The following is a 14510-nucleotide window of genomic DNA, read 5'->3' as shown; positions in this document are numbered from 1 at the left end:
AATTTGCATGTAATGGTCTTTCTGGAAAACAGGTGGCTTGCAAGAGCTTTTGCAGATTTATGTTCAGGCATTAGCTTCTCTAACCAGTCATCAAATAAATTGGGTTGTGCATGGTTTGTTGACTTGTGAGAAAACGAAAAAGAACTAAGGAAGTACATGATGGTTTGTTTTCTTCTTTTTAAGTAATTTTTCAGTGGCCAAGCACAAAGGTGGAACAAAGCTCCAACAACCAGTAATCTTGACTCACATTCTCAGTTTTGCCTTCCTGGACAAAGAAACAAGGGTGATTTTCCATTTGTCTTGAAAAATGTCCTGTAGGAAAATGCTCTGCAAGTCTGCAAAATAGCGCTTCCTTCACTGAAAGTCATTGTGCTCAAAGTCTCTGTTTTTATTGAATTCTCTGCTTTGACTGGTGAAAGCCTTTCCCACATATCTGAAAGTCAAAATAAACATAGCACAAATCATCAAATTACTATTTAATTGCATCTTACGAAGCATTGGGACTGTGTGCTCCATTCATCTCATACCTTTGTTCTAGTGAAATGAAAAATTACTTTGACTTCCACTTTTTATTTTAAATGTATTAGTCCTCCTCTTTAGACATTACAGTTATTAATGCTCAGGCTGCTGCCATGGCTCTGAATTCTTATCACTCACTCAGCTGATATTATTACCCAGTCAAAGCTGATATCAGAAATGGTACCTTAATATTACAGAAAGAAATCATGACTGGAATTATTCATAGATTACACAGCATACACTACTTGGAAGACAAAGAATCAGCAGAGGTGTTTTTTTAATAAAAATTTATAGCCTGATCCAAAGTCAATACAAAAATTCTCCATTACTTCAGTAAATTTTGATTCTAGCCCTAAGTAATGAAATTTACAGAGACCAGCAGTTGTGTCCATAACCTCTCTTCTCTATTCTGATGTAATTTAACAGCACTGACAAGAAATTTATAAAAATACAGCAGAGATTTCATGTGGGTTCCCTGCAGAATTAAACAGGAGCCAGAGCAGTTTATGATGTTTAAAAGCAACTGGAGGAGAGAATAAGAATAATCACTGTATTTTGCAATAACAATTAAGTAAATAATAATTATACTTAAATTATATTGTGCATGACCTAATGTAAAGCTCAATACTTCCCTAATATAACTGATATCAAAGTGAGAAGAAAGATGCCTTCACTGTTAACGAATTTTAAAAGTGTTGTAAAGGTGAAAAAGACCATACTTTCTTACTAGACACTTTCTGCTGATGCAACTACAGATATTGTTTCTCTTTCCCCCAGGTGGTTCTTCATTGCTGATGTGTGTCTGACAAACCAAGCTTCCTGAGGGACCTCTACTGTGAGGGTAAAACAAAGATGATAGTGAAATCAGGAACAAGAAAATAGTGTGGAATGTGTTATAGCCACAAATTCATACAAATACACACTGGAAATTTTGCTCTAAGCATATTTACCAAGTTGTAAAATCTTATGATGGGTTTATGTGATTTTTCAACCTGTAATCATACACATATGCAAAGCTATGAGATAGGAAGTCTTTGTAGCTACAAAGTGTTAATGATCCTTTGAACCTGTGCATGGAGAGGCTTAGGGTGACTAGGCAGGGATAAATATGATTGCATATGTTCAAGGAAGATCCTCTGATTCCAAGCAACATGGTTTCATAAAAGACTACAGGAATTCCCAGAATCTTGTCTAGGTAGATATCTTCTTGGTTACCTGCTAAAAACAATAAAAGGCTATTTTGGCAGATATTTGAGAACAGTCTTTTTAAAATAACATCATAAAAAAAAAAGTGGTTGGAATACACAATTAGATTAAATGAGTCCAAACCTTATTCCAGAGAGAAAGTGCCATCTATGATGGAAGTGCATGAAGACCAGAAACAGCCATGGTTCTCCTTGGCAGTATTCAATAAAGTTTTTAATCATCACAATGAATGACACCAACAGGTTTGTTGGCACTTGCAGTGATTTACATATGGTCTCATCATTAAAGAATTTGAATGACAACTGCACATACTATTCCTCTGATGACTTGGATGGTTAATTCTTTGCTTGACAATCTGGGTGGCAACGAGCAGCAGCCTCCTTCAGCCACTTAAAGTCTTACAGAAGGTGTGGTTTACACAGCATCTGGTTTTCTTGATGGCATTATTTGGAGAATACAACCAGGAAGAAAAAGGCTAATGACCTCCTAAGCCCACTATCAGTTTTGTCACCTTAACAACATGAGAGCAAATTCCTAAATGATCTGACTGGGTTTGTTGGAGCAGAAGCATTTGGAGAGCTCTCATTTGCTAAATAGTCTTGGAACAAACCAAGATATTAAATTACAAGAATACTGATGAAAGACGCTGACATTACTCCTTTTTGAAGATATTGAGGCTAATTAAAATAGTCTGTTATCTAGTGCTGCTTCTATGTCATTAATGTTTTCATTTTATTTAGAAATATCAGCTGTTACTTAATTGCACAATAGATCAAAATTTAATTAGCAAGTGGGATTTTTTCATAATCGAAGCTTACTGCTCAAAAAAACATTGATTGAAATATTTGATCCCAAACATTATATTACGCGATATCAGCTTTTCAACTTGCTAATGATGTCTGTGACTAGTTAGGTTGTTTTCACAATCTATAATTGTTGAAAGTAGCAATAATGAAGACTGTAAAAGCCTGGTTTTTAAACATGTAAAAATACTGACATTCAGGTTACTTATTTAATAATTTGATGAAAATTATGTCATTATAATATCATGTGAGTAAGAGTTAAGGGTTTTCAGAAGTGAGTCGGAAGATTGATTTTGCAGGATCTTTGAATCAGCTTCCCTGTGGTTTTTCTTTTCCTTTTTATCACTTTTGCAGTGTAGTCATGGAGTAATCCACTAATAAAATCTATGGACTGTTCATTATATAAATGTATTCACCTAGTTTAATTTGAGTCAGTAAAGAGAACCAAAAAATGGTAGCAATGATAGGACAGTTGGTAGCATGTATGGAACTCTCCTCTTTTATGAAAGACATATTGTTTTTTTAAACTGTAGTTATTGTTCATGAATATTTTGAGGAAAGGAAACTGATATGCACATTGCCTCAGCAGGGTCTCTGACAATGACACACCTGTAGCAGACTACTATTAAAAGACTGTAAAAGCATTGACAAGACAGGTAATCTTACAGGCTTTTTTTTTTTTTTTTTAATATGCTTTTCCTTCCTGTATGTTGTCATTGGTAAGCAAAACATTGATGAATCAGTCCTTTAAAACCACTTGCTGACTACTCATTTAGGCTTCCTGGCAGGAAGAACTGCAGAGGCTCTGGAACAGCTGCAGCCACACCTGCTAACAAATCATGCACAGCTGGTTTGCAAGATTGAGGAGTTCAGGGCACATTCCCCGTGTAGGGAGCTGCCAGGAAACGGGCCACAAAGCCAACAGGAGTACAGTTAATCATCTCAGCAGAAAAATTGTCTTTATTTCACAGACTTATTCCATGAAATCATTAATACAATGTAAATGTAGTGAATATTAATAACATCCAGTTGACCTCTGTGTCCAGCCTCTGCTGTGAGATGGAATTGTGATTTCTTTATTGTAATGACAGGAGATCTATAGAATTAATTTTCCTATGAGGTACTTTCAGTGTATGAGAAAAACATAAGTTCAGTATGACTAAAATGGATTTGAAACATTAATAATGTCAGTATCATTTTCATGCTTTGTTGTAAGAAATTATAGAATTAAATGTGTTATTTATAAATTGCATACAGACTCAAGATGTTATGTCACAACATTATAAGGAGATTATATATCTAAACACTAGATATATAAGATATACTAGATATAAGTAATATCTAGTATATCTTAGATAAATAAATATATATAAATAATAATAATAATTTATATTATATATAAATATGTAATATATGTATTTATAAATACTATCAAATATATAGTAACACTAGATATAAATAATTAACCTTACTTGTGGTTAATTGGGATTTTATTTTAGAGAAAGTGTAAGCAAAAATTAAAAATGAGTCCCTTAATATGAATTATAACTACAATCCTTGTAGAGAGATATGCATTTTACCTAGTTATGTATAAATCCATATTTACTGAAAAGTGGAAGATGAGCCTTGTGGGGGAAAAAAGGTGACATATAATATGCCAATACAGTGCAAATACTGTGAAGACAAATCTTTTCATATAGCAATGCCACCAAATGCAATAATTTTCTTGGATGGTGTATGACGACAAAAATATAAATAACAAGGAGAAACTCAGGCCAGCTGTTACTAAAAGATATTTCCTACTGCCTCCTGAAGCCTCAGTTTTAATTCTGTGATAACTTAATTGTTGTCCAGACTGTCACACTAGCCCTTCTTCAAAAATTGTGATGGTGAGGACATTGCTCCTAACAGAGCCCTAATTCAAATCTGAGGCACTCAGGAAGGTTTTCTCAGAATCGAATAATTTACTGTAAATTTTGCAGCATCTAAATTTTGCTGTTTTAAGCGTGTAATCCTTTAAGTGATCTCTTTGCCCCAGCAAGGTAAGTAATGGCCAACCTGTGAACTTCAAAGCTCAAAGGGCTAAATCTTTGAGCTTTGATCTGGTGATAGCACTTTTCCCTTCTTTGAAACAATTGGTGCATTTCCCTGAACTGCTGCAAATCAAGTCTCAGGTTATCAATGATGGCAGCTTGCAAATTTCCTGTAAGAATTGCTGAGTTCCAGACAAAATCCCATGGACAAAATCCAGGGGACAGCGCTGCTCATTTCTTCTCCTTGGCCTTCTCTTTTGTTTTGGATGTGCAAATAATGCTGTACTTGAAATTTTGGATAAACTGCTTAAATTATCAAATATTAAACAAAGAGCCATTTTCTAATTTAGCTAACTTTACTCTTTGTAATATTGTTTGAGACATAGACATGCAGAGGTAACTGAGAAGTAAATAAATGAGCATCTTCTCAACATCTGTCCTGAAGCTGGGCAGATACAAGACTAAGGTTTCAAATGCACTTTGACAAATGGAGAGAAAAGAAATGCTGCAATTATTTGTGAGTTTATGCACTGCAAAAGAGACTTGGGGTGTCTCACAGCAATTACACAGGATGTCAGCAGGGTGCCAGAAGGATGTCATGGGCCTTCTTATTGACCAGAACTCTTTCATTCTTCCTTCTACAGCTCTACCTGCCTAGGTGAAGACTCCTGGTGTTCTGGAAGCTCACTGAAGAAGGATCTGTGGTCTGTGTTTATACACCTTGAACAATGCAAGTGGTGCTGGTCCAGCACTGAGGGTCCTGGTTCCTACCAGAACACAAACACCAAAGTAATTGATGACAATGCAGCCTGTTGTAACTGGAAAAGCCAGTGCAGCTTCTTCAGTCCAGTGGACACCACACCTGAAATAGCAAACTCTGAATGGACTCAGTGGTGTTTGCTTTATTTTGGAGTACTGATACATTCTACTGGTATCATCCTGGCAAATAAACACAATTCACTGATATGGAGTGAGTAACATCTTTCATGTAAGCAGACAAAACCCATTTGTGCTAAAGCATTGAAAGGGATTAAAGAATGAAGGAGAAATTCTCTTTGCAAACGAAATTTAAATCATTCGATAATAATGATGTAATCTTCACGTTTCCAGTCCGAACTGCTGTATGCTGCAGTGGCGTGCCTGTTGCTTCTAAATAAACGGTGGCGGAAAAAAGAATTTCAAAGCTCCACTCGGCACTGAATTTTAACTGTGTTGTCAGTCAGTGACGGCGCTCGGCCGGGACTACAGCTCCCAGCAGCCCCCGCGCGGGCCCGGCGCGCCCCGGCCGCGCTCCCAGCGGGCTGCGCGCGGCGCTGTCGTGGCGCTCGCGGGTGAGTGGTGCGAGGGTGCCGCGCCAAGCCCCGCCGTGTCCCTCAGGCGCTCCCGGCCTCCTCCTCATCCTCCTCTTCTTCCCCCTCCTCCTCCTCCTCGTCCCGCTGGTCCCGCGGCAGCTCAGGGCAGAGCCATGAGGCGCGCGGGGCTGGGTAAGCGGGCGGCGGGGCAGGGCCGGGCCGCGACACGGGCAGGGCCCCTGTGAGGGCTCGGGGCGGGGGAGGCGTGCGGGGCTGCGCCCCCGGTGCGGGGCTGCGCCCCCGGTGCGGGGCTCGGCAGCTGGGCGGGGAAGGGCCGTCACCCCTGCCTGCCTCTCCGTCTGGCCCTGCTGTGTTTGCGGAGCAGCACCAGGGCATGTGTTTTATCATCGAATCATAGGATTTGGTTTGGAAGTGACTTGAAAGACTGTCCAGGTCTACCCCCCATGCCATGGGTAGGGACACCTTCCTCTGTAGCAGGTTGCTCAGAGCCCCATCGAAGCTGGCCTCGAACGCTTCTGGGGATGGGATATCCACCGCTTTTCTGGGCAATCTGTTCCAGTGCCTCACCACCCTCACAGTAAAGCACTCTTTCTTAATATCGTACTTAAATCTGCTGTCTTTCAGTTTGAACCCATGCCCCTCGTCCTGTCACGACATGCTCTTGAAAATAGTCTTTCCCCATTTAGTTGTGCTGATGTGCAATTGTTCTAACACCGTGTTAGTTTGAGCCATGTTCCCACGGGTGGGCAGATTTGTTGCTCTTCAGTCAAGTCCTTTCTAAATTCAGAAATTGTTGAGAGTTTTTTTATTTTAGTACTTCTTCATGTTTTTCTGCTGTGTTTGGGGAGAAAAAACTGAGAAACACAACTATTATAAATTTATTACAGATATAATCTGGTGCAAATTGAGAAATATTTGCAGAGTTCCTGCTGAGTAGCTTAGACCTCATTTTTCAACCAGCAGTCATGTTGATGACTATAAGGAAACTTTGAACTCCCACGTCATGTTCTACAGCCAGGTGGGTGCTGTGACGGCAGTGTAAAGCTCAGGGGATGTTTATGCCTCAGAAGTGTATGACTGACTGAGTTCTGGGGCTTCTTCCTAGGAACTATTTCAGCCTAAACCAGGTGTGTCTGACACCACCCTAGATTTACTCCTACATTTCAAATTTGTATTGTGCAGTTGTATTTTCATGAAACAAAACAAGTCTTGGGAATGCTTCTTAGTGGACCAAGAGAGGTGTAAGGGTGTGAGCATGCCTGCTTTTAGGCCCTCTGGCAGACAATGCCTTAAGGATCATCCTGAAACTGCTTTTAAAAAAAATCTTTTGGGAGGTTAAACAGAACACTTATCTGTAATCAGCTGCAGTAAAATGTTCTGCTATACTTCGACATTTCAACAGTCACTTCAGAACTATTTTTTATTTAATAGGCTGGAAATAGAAGCTGGGTACCCCCACTTATGCAGTTGTCACCAGCTAGCTGCTACCTCTCTCTTAGCCTTTAGTTATGTTTGGTCATGTTCCTATTATGTGCCAATGAGCAGTGTTGCAGGACAGCCCACAGAACTGCCACACTGAAGTTTCTGTGCTTCCCATGAACAATTGTAGCCAGACTTCTTGCTTGTGCTTCCTATGACATGAAAAGAAGCAGCTGTGCCTGTTGAAAAGTTTTGAGGCACTTGTTCATATTATCACAATCCATATAAGAATTCCAATTACAGTGTTTTGGCCTGAAGCTTTATGGTATATTAACTTACAAACTTAATCAAAGTCCTGTGTCACTTGGTAGGACACACTGTAATTAGATGCACTTGTAAAATCAGACACAGTGAGAACAACCCTGACTCTCTGAGTTATAAAATTTTAGTCAAATTTCTTTGTTAGGCATTGGTACTTTTAATTTAGGTCAAGGTAAAAAGGCTTCTTGACTCACTGTGATGGAATAAAAACATACCTTTCATTGCAGTCTACAACTTCCTCGTGAGGGGAAAAGGGAGGGGCAGGCACTGATGTCTTCACTGTGGTGACAGTGACAACCTGAGGGAACGGCCTGAAGTTGTGTCAGGGGAGGTTTCGGTTGGGTATTAGGAAAAGGTTCTTCACCCACAGGGTGGTTGGGCTCTGGAACAGCTCCCCAGGGAAATGGTCACAGCACCAAGCCTGACAGACTTCAAGGAATGTTTGGACAACACTGTTAGGCACATGGTGTGACTCTGGAAGATGGTTCTGTGTAGGGACAGGACATGGACTTTGATGATCCTTGTGGGTCCCTTCTAACTCAGAAGATTCTGTGATTTAGTCTTGTTGAAGATCTGTCATTAGCTTAACTTACAGAGTAACAATTTACAAGTACAAATGAAAAAGTCTTCATGATTTAGATCTGAGGAATGGCTTCATGGGTTAGTATAAAATTATGTCATCATAATAGCATTGCAATGTTCCATTGTAAAAATCTAATATTATGTATGCCAAGCACACAGTGAAGCAGTTGGAGATGAAGTTCTCAGAGTGAATGTGGTTGGTTTTCTCTCCTTTTTTCCTCAAGAAGAAAAATTCCACCAAAACACAAAAGTCTTTAAAGAGTATTTAAAAGGCATTCAGTTTTAGTGTGCCATTCTGACTAGGCATAAAACTTTATTTATGTATGTTTAAAAATATTTAATAATGTTACAACTGGATTGCTAGTTGAATTAATCTAGTGGGATCTTTATAATAAAGCTTACAGTAGATCTTTCCTGGTTGCCTTTCTAAGTCTTGATCTCTCTTCATTGTTCTCAATTCTTAGATTTGAGGTCTAAGACTGATTTTTGTCTCAACTGGACATGACTTTAATTCTCCTGTGCCCGTGCTGCTGTCCAGCTGCTGTCTGTAGGAGATCTTTATTAGAGGTTGGAGGCAGAGAGTGTGTGGGGCTGAACAGCTTTCATTGCCATCTGCCCCGCATAATCTGACTCAGTTGTTAGCATGACAGTCCTGAAGCTCCATCACCCAAAAACACGGGCAGGAGCAAGAATAGAACTGCAGAATGGTGACTGAAGGAGCAGTGTTCTGCTCACAGGCCTGGCTTCTGCTCTAAGGTCTTGTTTGTAAAGAAACTCATGTAAGGATCATAGTATAGTTTTTTCTTTAGATGTGCGGTCAAGTGATCTTTGTATTTGTAAGAGAACAGTCTCAACTCTCCTATTTTCAGTTTGATTTACCACTTTTAATGGCCTCAGTGCTTCCTTCACCTCTCCGTGTAAAGCCTGGATTGATTTCCATAGAACTTATCTGAAAACACTGTCAAGGAAAAACAATTACAGCCACTCCTCAGTTTCTCTTCCTTTATTTGCATATTGAAGGGTAACTTAGGCATTTGGAAAAAGGTTGACTCCCTGTTCCAGGAACATACAGAGCACTTGCTCCAGTAGTGTTTTCTGTCTCTAACTACTGCCTGTTGTGTTCACAGGTGATGGAGCAGCTGCAGGTAGCTATGGCTACACCAACAGTGGGTACAGTGTTTATGAAGAAGAGAATGACAGATTAACAGAAAGTCTGCGTACAAAAGTCAGTGCCATTAAATCGGTATGTATTCCGTTACAGTGGTAGGGTCACATTCATTCAATGAAATTATATAAATCAGGGAAGCAGTAGACTTAGTTTAAAACAGAAATTTAAAACTGTGGTGTGTTAACCCTGATTGGATGCCAGGTGACCACCAAAGCTGCTCTGTCACTCCTCAGGTGGATGGATGAGGAAGGAAAAAGTACAATAAAAGGTCTGTACATCAAGATCAAGGGCAGGGAGAGATCACTCACTAATTACCATCGTGGGCAAAACAGACTTGACTTGGGGAAATGAATTTATTGACAGTCGAATCAGTACGGCAGTGAGAAATAAAATCTTAAAATACTTTCCCCCTACCCCTCCCTTCTTCTTAGGCTCAACTTCACTCCCAATTTTCTCTACTTCCTACCCCTCGGTGGGGCAGGAAAACAGGGAATGGGAGTTGCAGTCAAAAAAATAGGTAGTGTGAAAACAGCTCTTAGAAATAGTATGCTAGTATCCTCTGAAGGAGAAGTTCTGAGTTCTAATGATTCTGAATCCTTTCAGAGATTGAGGACTTCTTTCAAACAAGTCTAACTGAAAGACAGCTCTGAGATTAAAATTATGTGGGTTTCTTGTTCTTAAAAGCTAAGAGTTTCATGAATTACATTCCACTGACTTTTTAGGCCTGAACTCATTGAAAGTCTTACTGCTAATACTGTTGCTTAAAATTGGTTTAGTCGAAAGAGAAATTAAACAGGATTAGAATAAGAATTTAGAACAAGTTAAGGGGGTAAAAAAAAAGCTTTGACCTTTGTTATCAAATTTCATTTCTTGTCTCCTTCTTTGGTGTGTTACATTTCAAAATCCGTGTATGTCAACAGCACAGTTGATGGTGCCCCAAGGAGCTCTTTCTGTAGTTGCATCTTGTAGTGCAATGTGATAATCTTGGCGAGTGGAGTAGCCTTCACATAATCTTCCAAGAAACCTCATGTAAAATCAGTTTCATTCTGAAATGCATCAGTACAAGATAATGAGATGCATATTGCGACGTGAAAAAAAATGGATTTTGGCTAATCCAAAGCATGGGTGCCTGGAGTGCATTTCCCTCCATCCTAGGAGTTGAGGTGGTTGTTCAAGGCCAGTGTGTTGATAAGAGCAGAGGAAAAGCTGCCAAGAGTCAGGCTCAGTGCCACTTCTCCGCTATTTAACTCCAGAGCTGCTTTAAGCTAAGACTCTTGTGGCTGGCTCCCACCTTTGCAATGTTGCGGCTGTGTTGCTGCTCCAGCTGTGCCTGGTCTCATACCTCCCTGATTCCAACTCTAATCTGACTTTACTTTCTGACCTGCCCTGGGACTTGTCTCAGGCTGCTCCCCAGGCTGTTGCTGGCCCTGGGTCACTGTCTCAGGACTGACTCTCCCTGGCCTGTGCAGCTTTCCATCTTGTCCTGCAGTGCCCTTTTGTTCTGTGACACAAAGCAGAGAAGGGCTGCACAAGTTCACTGAAGAAAGTCCCATTTATAGCACAGCAACAGCTTCTCAAAAGAGATGTGTTTGCAAGTTACAAGTGTCAACTCCAGCAACACTCAGTCAAACCAGTGCTCATAGTTCTCTTTGCTGTGCTAGTAGTTTTAACAGTTTTTCCAAGAAACAGGTAACTGCCACTTCAGACTTGACTAGAGCTTGAATTTTCAAGAGTCCATGCAATAATTCAAGTAAGACATTATCTGGAAAAGGGGAATAGGAGCACTGCATACTCTCTGTGGCTCTTCAGACTTATCTAGTCAGATGAAAAATCTTTATTTCCTTAAGGGTTATTGATAGAATGCTGTGCATGTTATTTTGTTTTTTGAAAATATCAGGTAATGCTGTCACATTTTACCTGGGAAAATGCTAGTCATGTTGTGTATTTTGGACTGGGTCCTCTAATCTATGTTTAACTGATTACTCAAATTCCATACTTTCTGTTTTGGATTTTTTTGATAGCTTTCCATTGAAATTGGAACAGAAGTTAAAAACCAGAATAAAATGTTATCAGAAATGGTAAGTATTTAATAACTAGCTTTCTTTAAATATGGGTCAAGATTAAGAAGTTAATAATGTTAAGCATCCTGTCTTCTAGTATGAACATTTGTATTAAAATGTTGTCAGCTTATTGTTGACTAACATGTGACTGATTTGATAGCAGTATTTCTGTTCAGAAAGATAAGGTGTGCAAATACATTACTTTTAAGGCACAACCAAGCCCTTTATGCTTCAGATACTATTGATTTTCAATTAGCAAATGTATAGTATTGATAAAAAGGCACTTCTGTATTTAATTGTAAATTAATTTCTTCTGTTCAAGAATAGAAGAAGGAAGCAAAACATAAGGAAGTCAGAAATGCCTATTTTGGTTATACTTTGCTTTGGCTTGGGGTAAAAATAGCACTGGATAAATGGGTGAGAGCTTTTCCTAGTTAATTATTGCTTCTAAAATAATTTTAGTTTTGGAAATTTTGAAAAAACAGAAAAAATTACACTTAGTGAGCTGTAAGGTATTCCATTTCTCAGCATAACATGTTTTTTGTTATTTTGTTTGCTTGGTTTTTTTTAAATACAGGAGAATGATTTTGACTCTACGGGTGGCCTTCTAGGTGCAACTATGGGCAGACTGAGAACACTCTCCAGAGGGAGCCAGACAAAGCTATTATGCTACATGATGCTCTTTTCATTGTTTGTTTTTTTTGTAATATACTGGATTATTAAACTGAGGTGATGCATGTTACCTCTGGTTTACATTGTGTAATTTCAACTATAGTCTTAATTAATGAAGACACTGATCTGAAGTGACACATCCTGTTGATAAAACACAGTGAAATTGTTGTAAATTGCATTAACTATTAATGCGAAGTTATATATAGTTTTCTTAATGTAGCAGAATTTTTCCCATCATCCCCTGTTTTTTGGGGGGATTATTTGTAAATATGCAGAAACTGCTAGCATAGCATAACAGATTTTTTTAGGGGAAAACAGTTTTTAGAATTGATTAAAAAATTAAAAAAACAATGGTTGAGTATGAAGTAATTGCAGAATTTCAAGACTTTTTCTTTCATTCTGCTTTTCATTCTGGGCCATGCTCTAAATTAGAGCTCTAGTTTCAGGCATATAGTAATTCCTAGGTTGCAAAAGCATGAAGAATACTTGGATTTTTCTAAATAGGTCTTACCTGTGGATTTTCAAAAGGCTAGCTTGAAGCTAACAAATGTAATAATTGTACCCCCAAAAATTACTTTTGTGGTTAGATCTGATAGTATTAAAGTAGCTTAAACTGTGTGTTCTGGGGAGAAGTTACTTAAAACTGGATTTTTATTTTTCTGATTTAAATGTGACAAATCATGTTTACACATCTACTCTTTTAAGCAAATGCCTTTGCTTGTCGGGACCAACCAATGTGGACACAGTACAAATGTTTTCTTTAAATATAAAGTATCTAAAACTTAATGATTCCATTGAATCACTTGAACTTTCACCACTAGTATGTTTCAGTTTTTGATAGTCCCTATATCTACATTGCATGATGTCTGAAATACAATGGCAGATATTTTGAATTTTCTATTAAAATATATTAGGATGCACTTGTTGGAAGTGCAGTCCCATTAAGGTACTTTATTTTGAAGACTTAGCTTTGGCTCACCAAGTAGTTTGAAATCATTGAGGCTATTACATTGCTGAATTTAACATTCAAAAAAATTAAGTCTCCTAGATATTGAAATTATATTTACAATTTTGGAAAAACTTTCTAGAAATACTGTATAATGTGTTGCCATTAATAATCAATTATGAACTTACAAATAAAGTGTCCTGTAGTATTATCCTAGCTAGTGTTGTTTATGTACATTTTTTCTACTGTAGAATACCAGTGTACTTTTTAAAACGGTGCTGCATTTAAGGGGCAATTTTTTAAAATCAATAATACAGTCTTCTGTAGAAGAAGTCTGCTTCTTCTGGCTTAAGAGGCTGCTTTAGGCAGAGTTTAAGTAATTGCACACAGTTTTCATATTAACATGTTTATTTTTAATATTTTTCTTTAATAATCGCACACAAAACATGGCTGCTGAAGTTTCTGCTGTTGCTGAAGCTTTTAATCATTGCTGCTGAAGTTCAGGCCTCCAAAGGCTTCAGATACACTTAAACAGTTGTTTGCAGAATTCTGCAAATAAAAATCAGACACTACTCCCATCACCAAAAATCCATGACAGAGTGTAGTACAAATTGATACGGATTTGGCAGAGATGACAGAGCTCATTTTGATGATTGCTTGCTAAAAGTGAAAGATAGGAAGGTAGTTGTAATTGAGAGGAAAGGCACTGTTCTAGGATTTGGTTATGGCAGGGAATCATTTGTGCGTTAATTACTGATCTTCAAAGCAAAGCTATATACTGAAATTAGATTAAGCTGCTTGTGAAATCATAGCTATACTCATATGGAAGTTCACTTTCTTGTTTGGCAGCTTAGATGCTCCAAAGTGTAGGCAAAGCTTGATTAAAAAACACATTTCTTTTCTGTGTGCTTAGCATGGGTCATTGGAAAATTTAAGTAACCCACTGAAAAAATGGAATGCAGGAGGCTGCAACCTTTCAGAGTGCTTCATATCGACAAAAATTTGGCACTGGAGAATACAGAATGGTAATGGTGAAAGACCTTGATGTGCATTTTGATGGCAAATTACTGATCTGTTTTCTGCGTGAAACATACTGGCTTTTTGTCACCTTTAGTGTGCAGTACAAGTCATGCTCTCACTTGCTTAATTTTCAAGGAAGAGTGGAGATGCGTCACTTTCTTGGAAGTATTTCCATGTATTTGCATATGATGGAAAGCATGGTTTCGTCTGTGCCACCAGCTATTGATATCAGTCTCAAGTCCCTGCAGAAATATAAAGGATAAATTTAAACATTTGCATGCTGTTCTGCTGATGTTCTGCTGGCCAGTTTGCCACAATCACACATTGCATACAAATGCCAGATGCCTGCAGAACACCTCACCCACTGCCTCCTGGGCAGGTGGCCTGTGATACTTCCCACAACACCCCTTGTCCTATCCCAGACCAGTGGGAGCCACAGCCTGAAGCT

General features: G+C 38.7%; 2 protein-coding genes and 1 long non-coding RNA gene across 6 annotated transcripts in view; 2 read left to right on the top strand and 1 right to left on the bottom strand.

Moving 5' to 3' along the window:
• Positions 1 to 201: 201 nt before the first annotated feature.
• Positions 202 to 5526, top strand: LOC146440981 (uncharacterized). The gene is made up of 4 exons (XR_014850382.1): positions 202 to 283; positions 1297 to 1354; positions 3118 to 3184; positions 5220 to 5526. It is a non-coding gene; the product is annotated as an uncharacterized LOC146440981 (long non-coding RNA).
• A 328-nt stretch (positions 5527 to 5854) lies between these two features.
• BET1 (Bet1 golgi vesicular membrane trafficking protein) lies at positions 5855 to 13258 on the top strand. The gene is made up of 4 exons (XM_085050735.1): positions 5855 to 6045; positions 9324 to 9439; positions 11386 to 11442; positions 12002 to 13258. The coding sequence occupies exons 1-4, from the start codon at positions 6027 to 6029 to the stop codon at positions 12155 to 12157; spliced, it is 348 nt and encodes a 115-aa protein (XP_084906861.1). The 5' UTR covers positions 5855 to 6026; the 3' UTR covers positions 12158 to 13258.
• A 174-nt stretch (positions 13259 to 13432) lies between these two features.
• The window catches only part of LOC146440979 (putative acyl-CoA dehydrogenase 6), an 88703-nt gene continuing 87625 nt past the window's right edge, over positions 13433 to 14510 (bottom strand). For all 4 annotated transcript variants that reach the window (XM_085050732.1, XM_085050729.1, XM_085050730.1 and 1 more), the window contains one exon: positions 13433 to 14304. In XM_085050732.1, the coding sequence (XP_084906858.1) occupies positions 14214 to 14304 (91 nt within the window). In that variant the 3' untranslated portion in view covers positions 13433 to 14213. The remainder of the gene's footprint in view (positions 14305 to 14510) is intronic.

Source organism: Lichenostomus cassidix, chromosome 2 (assembly GCF_008360975.1).
Source record: "Lichenostomus cassidix isolate B80296 chromosome 2, HeHo_3.0, whole genome shotgun sequence".
Classification (NCBI taxonomy): Eukaryota; Metazoa; Chordata; class Aves; order Passeriformes; family Meliphagidae; genus Lichenostomus; species Lichenostomus cassidix.
The sequence above is the reverse complement of the archived record's forward strand: the minus strand, read 5'-3'. Positions and strand labels throughout refer to the sequence as shown.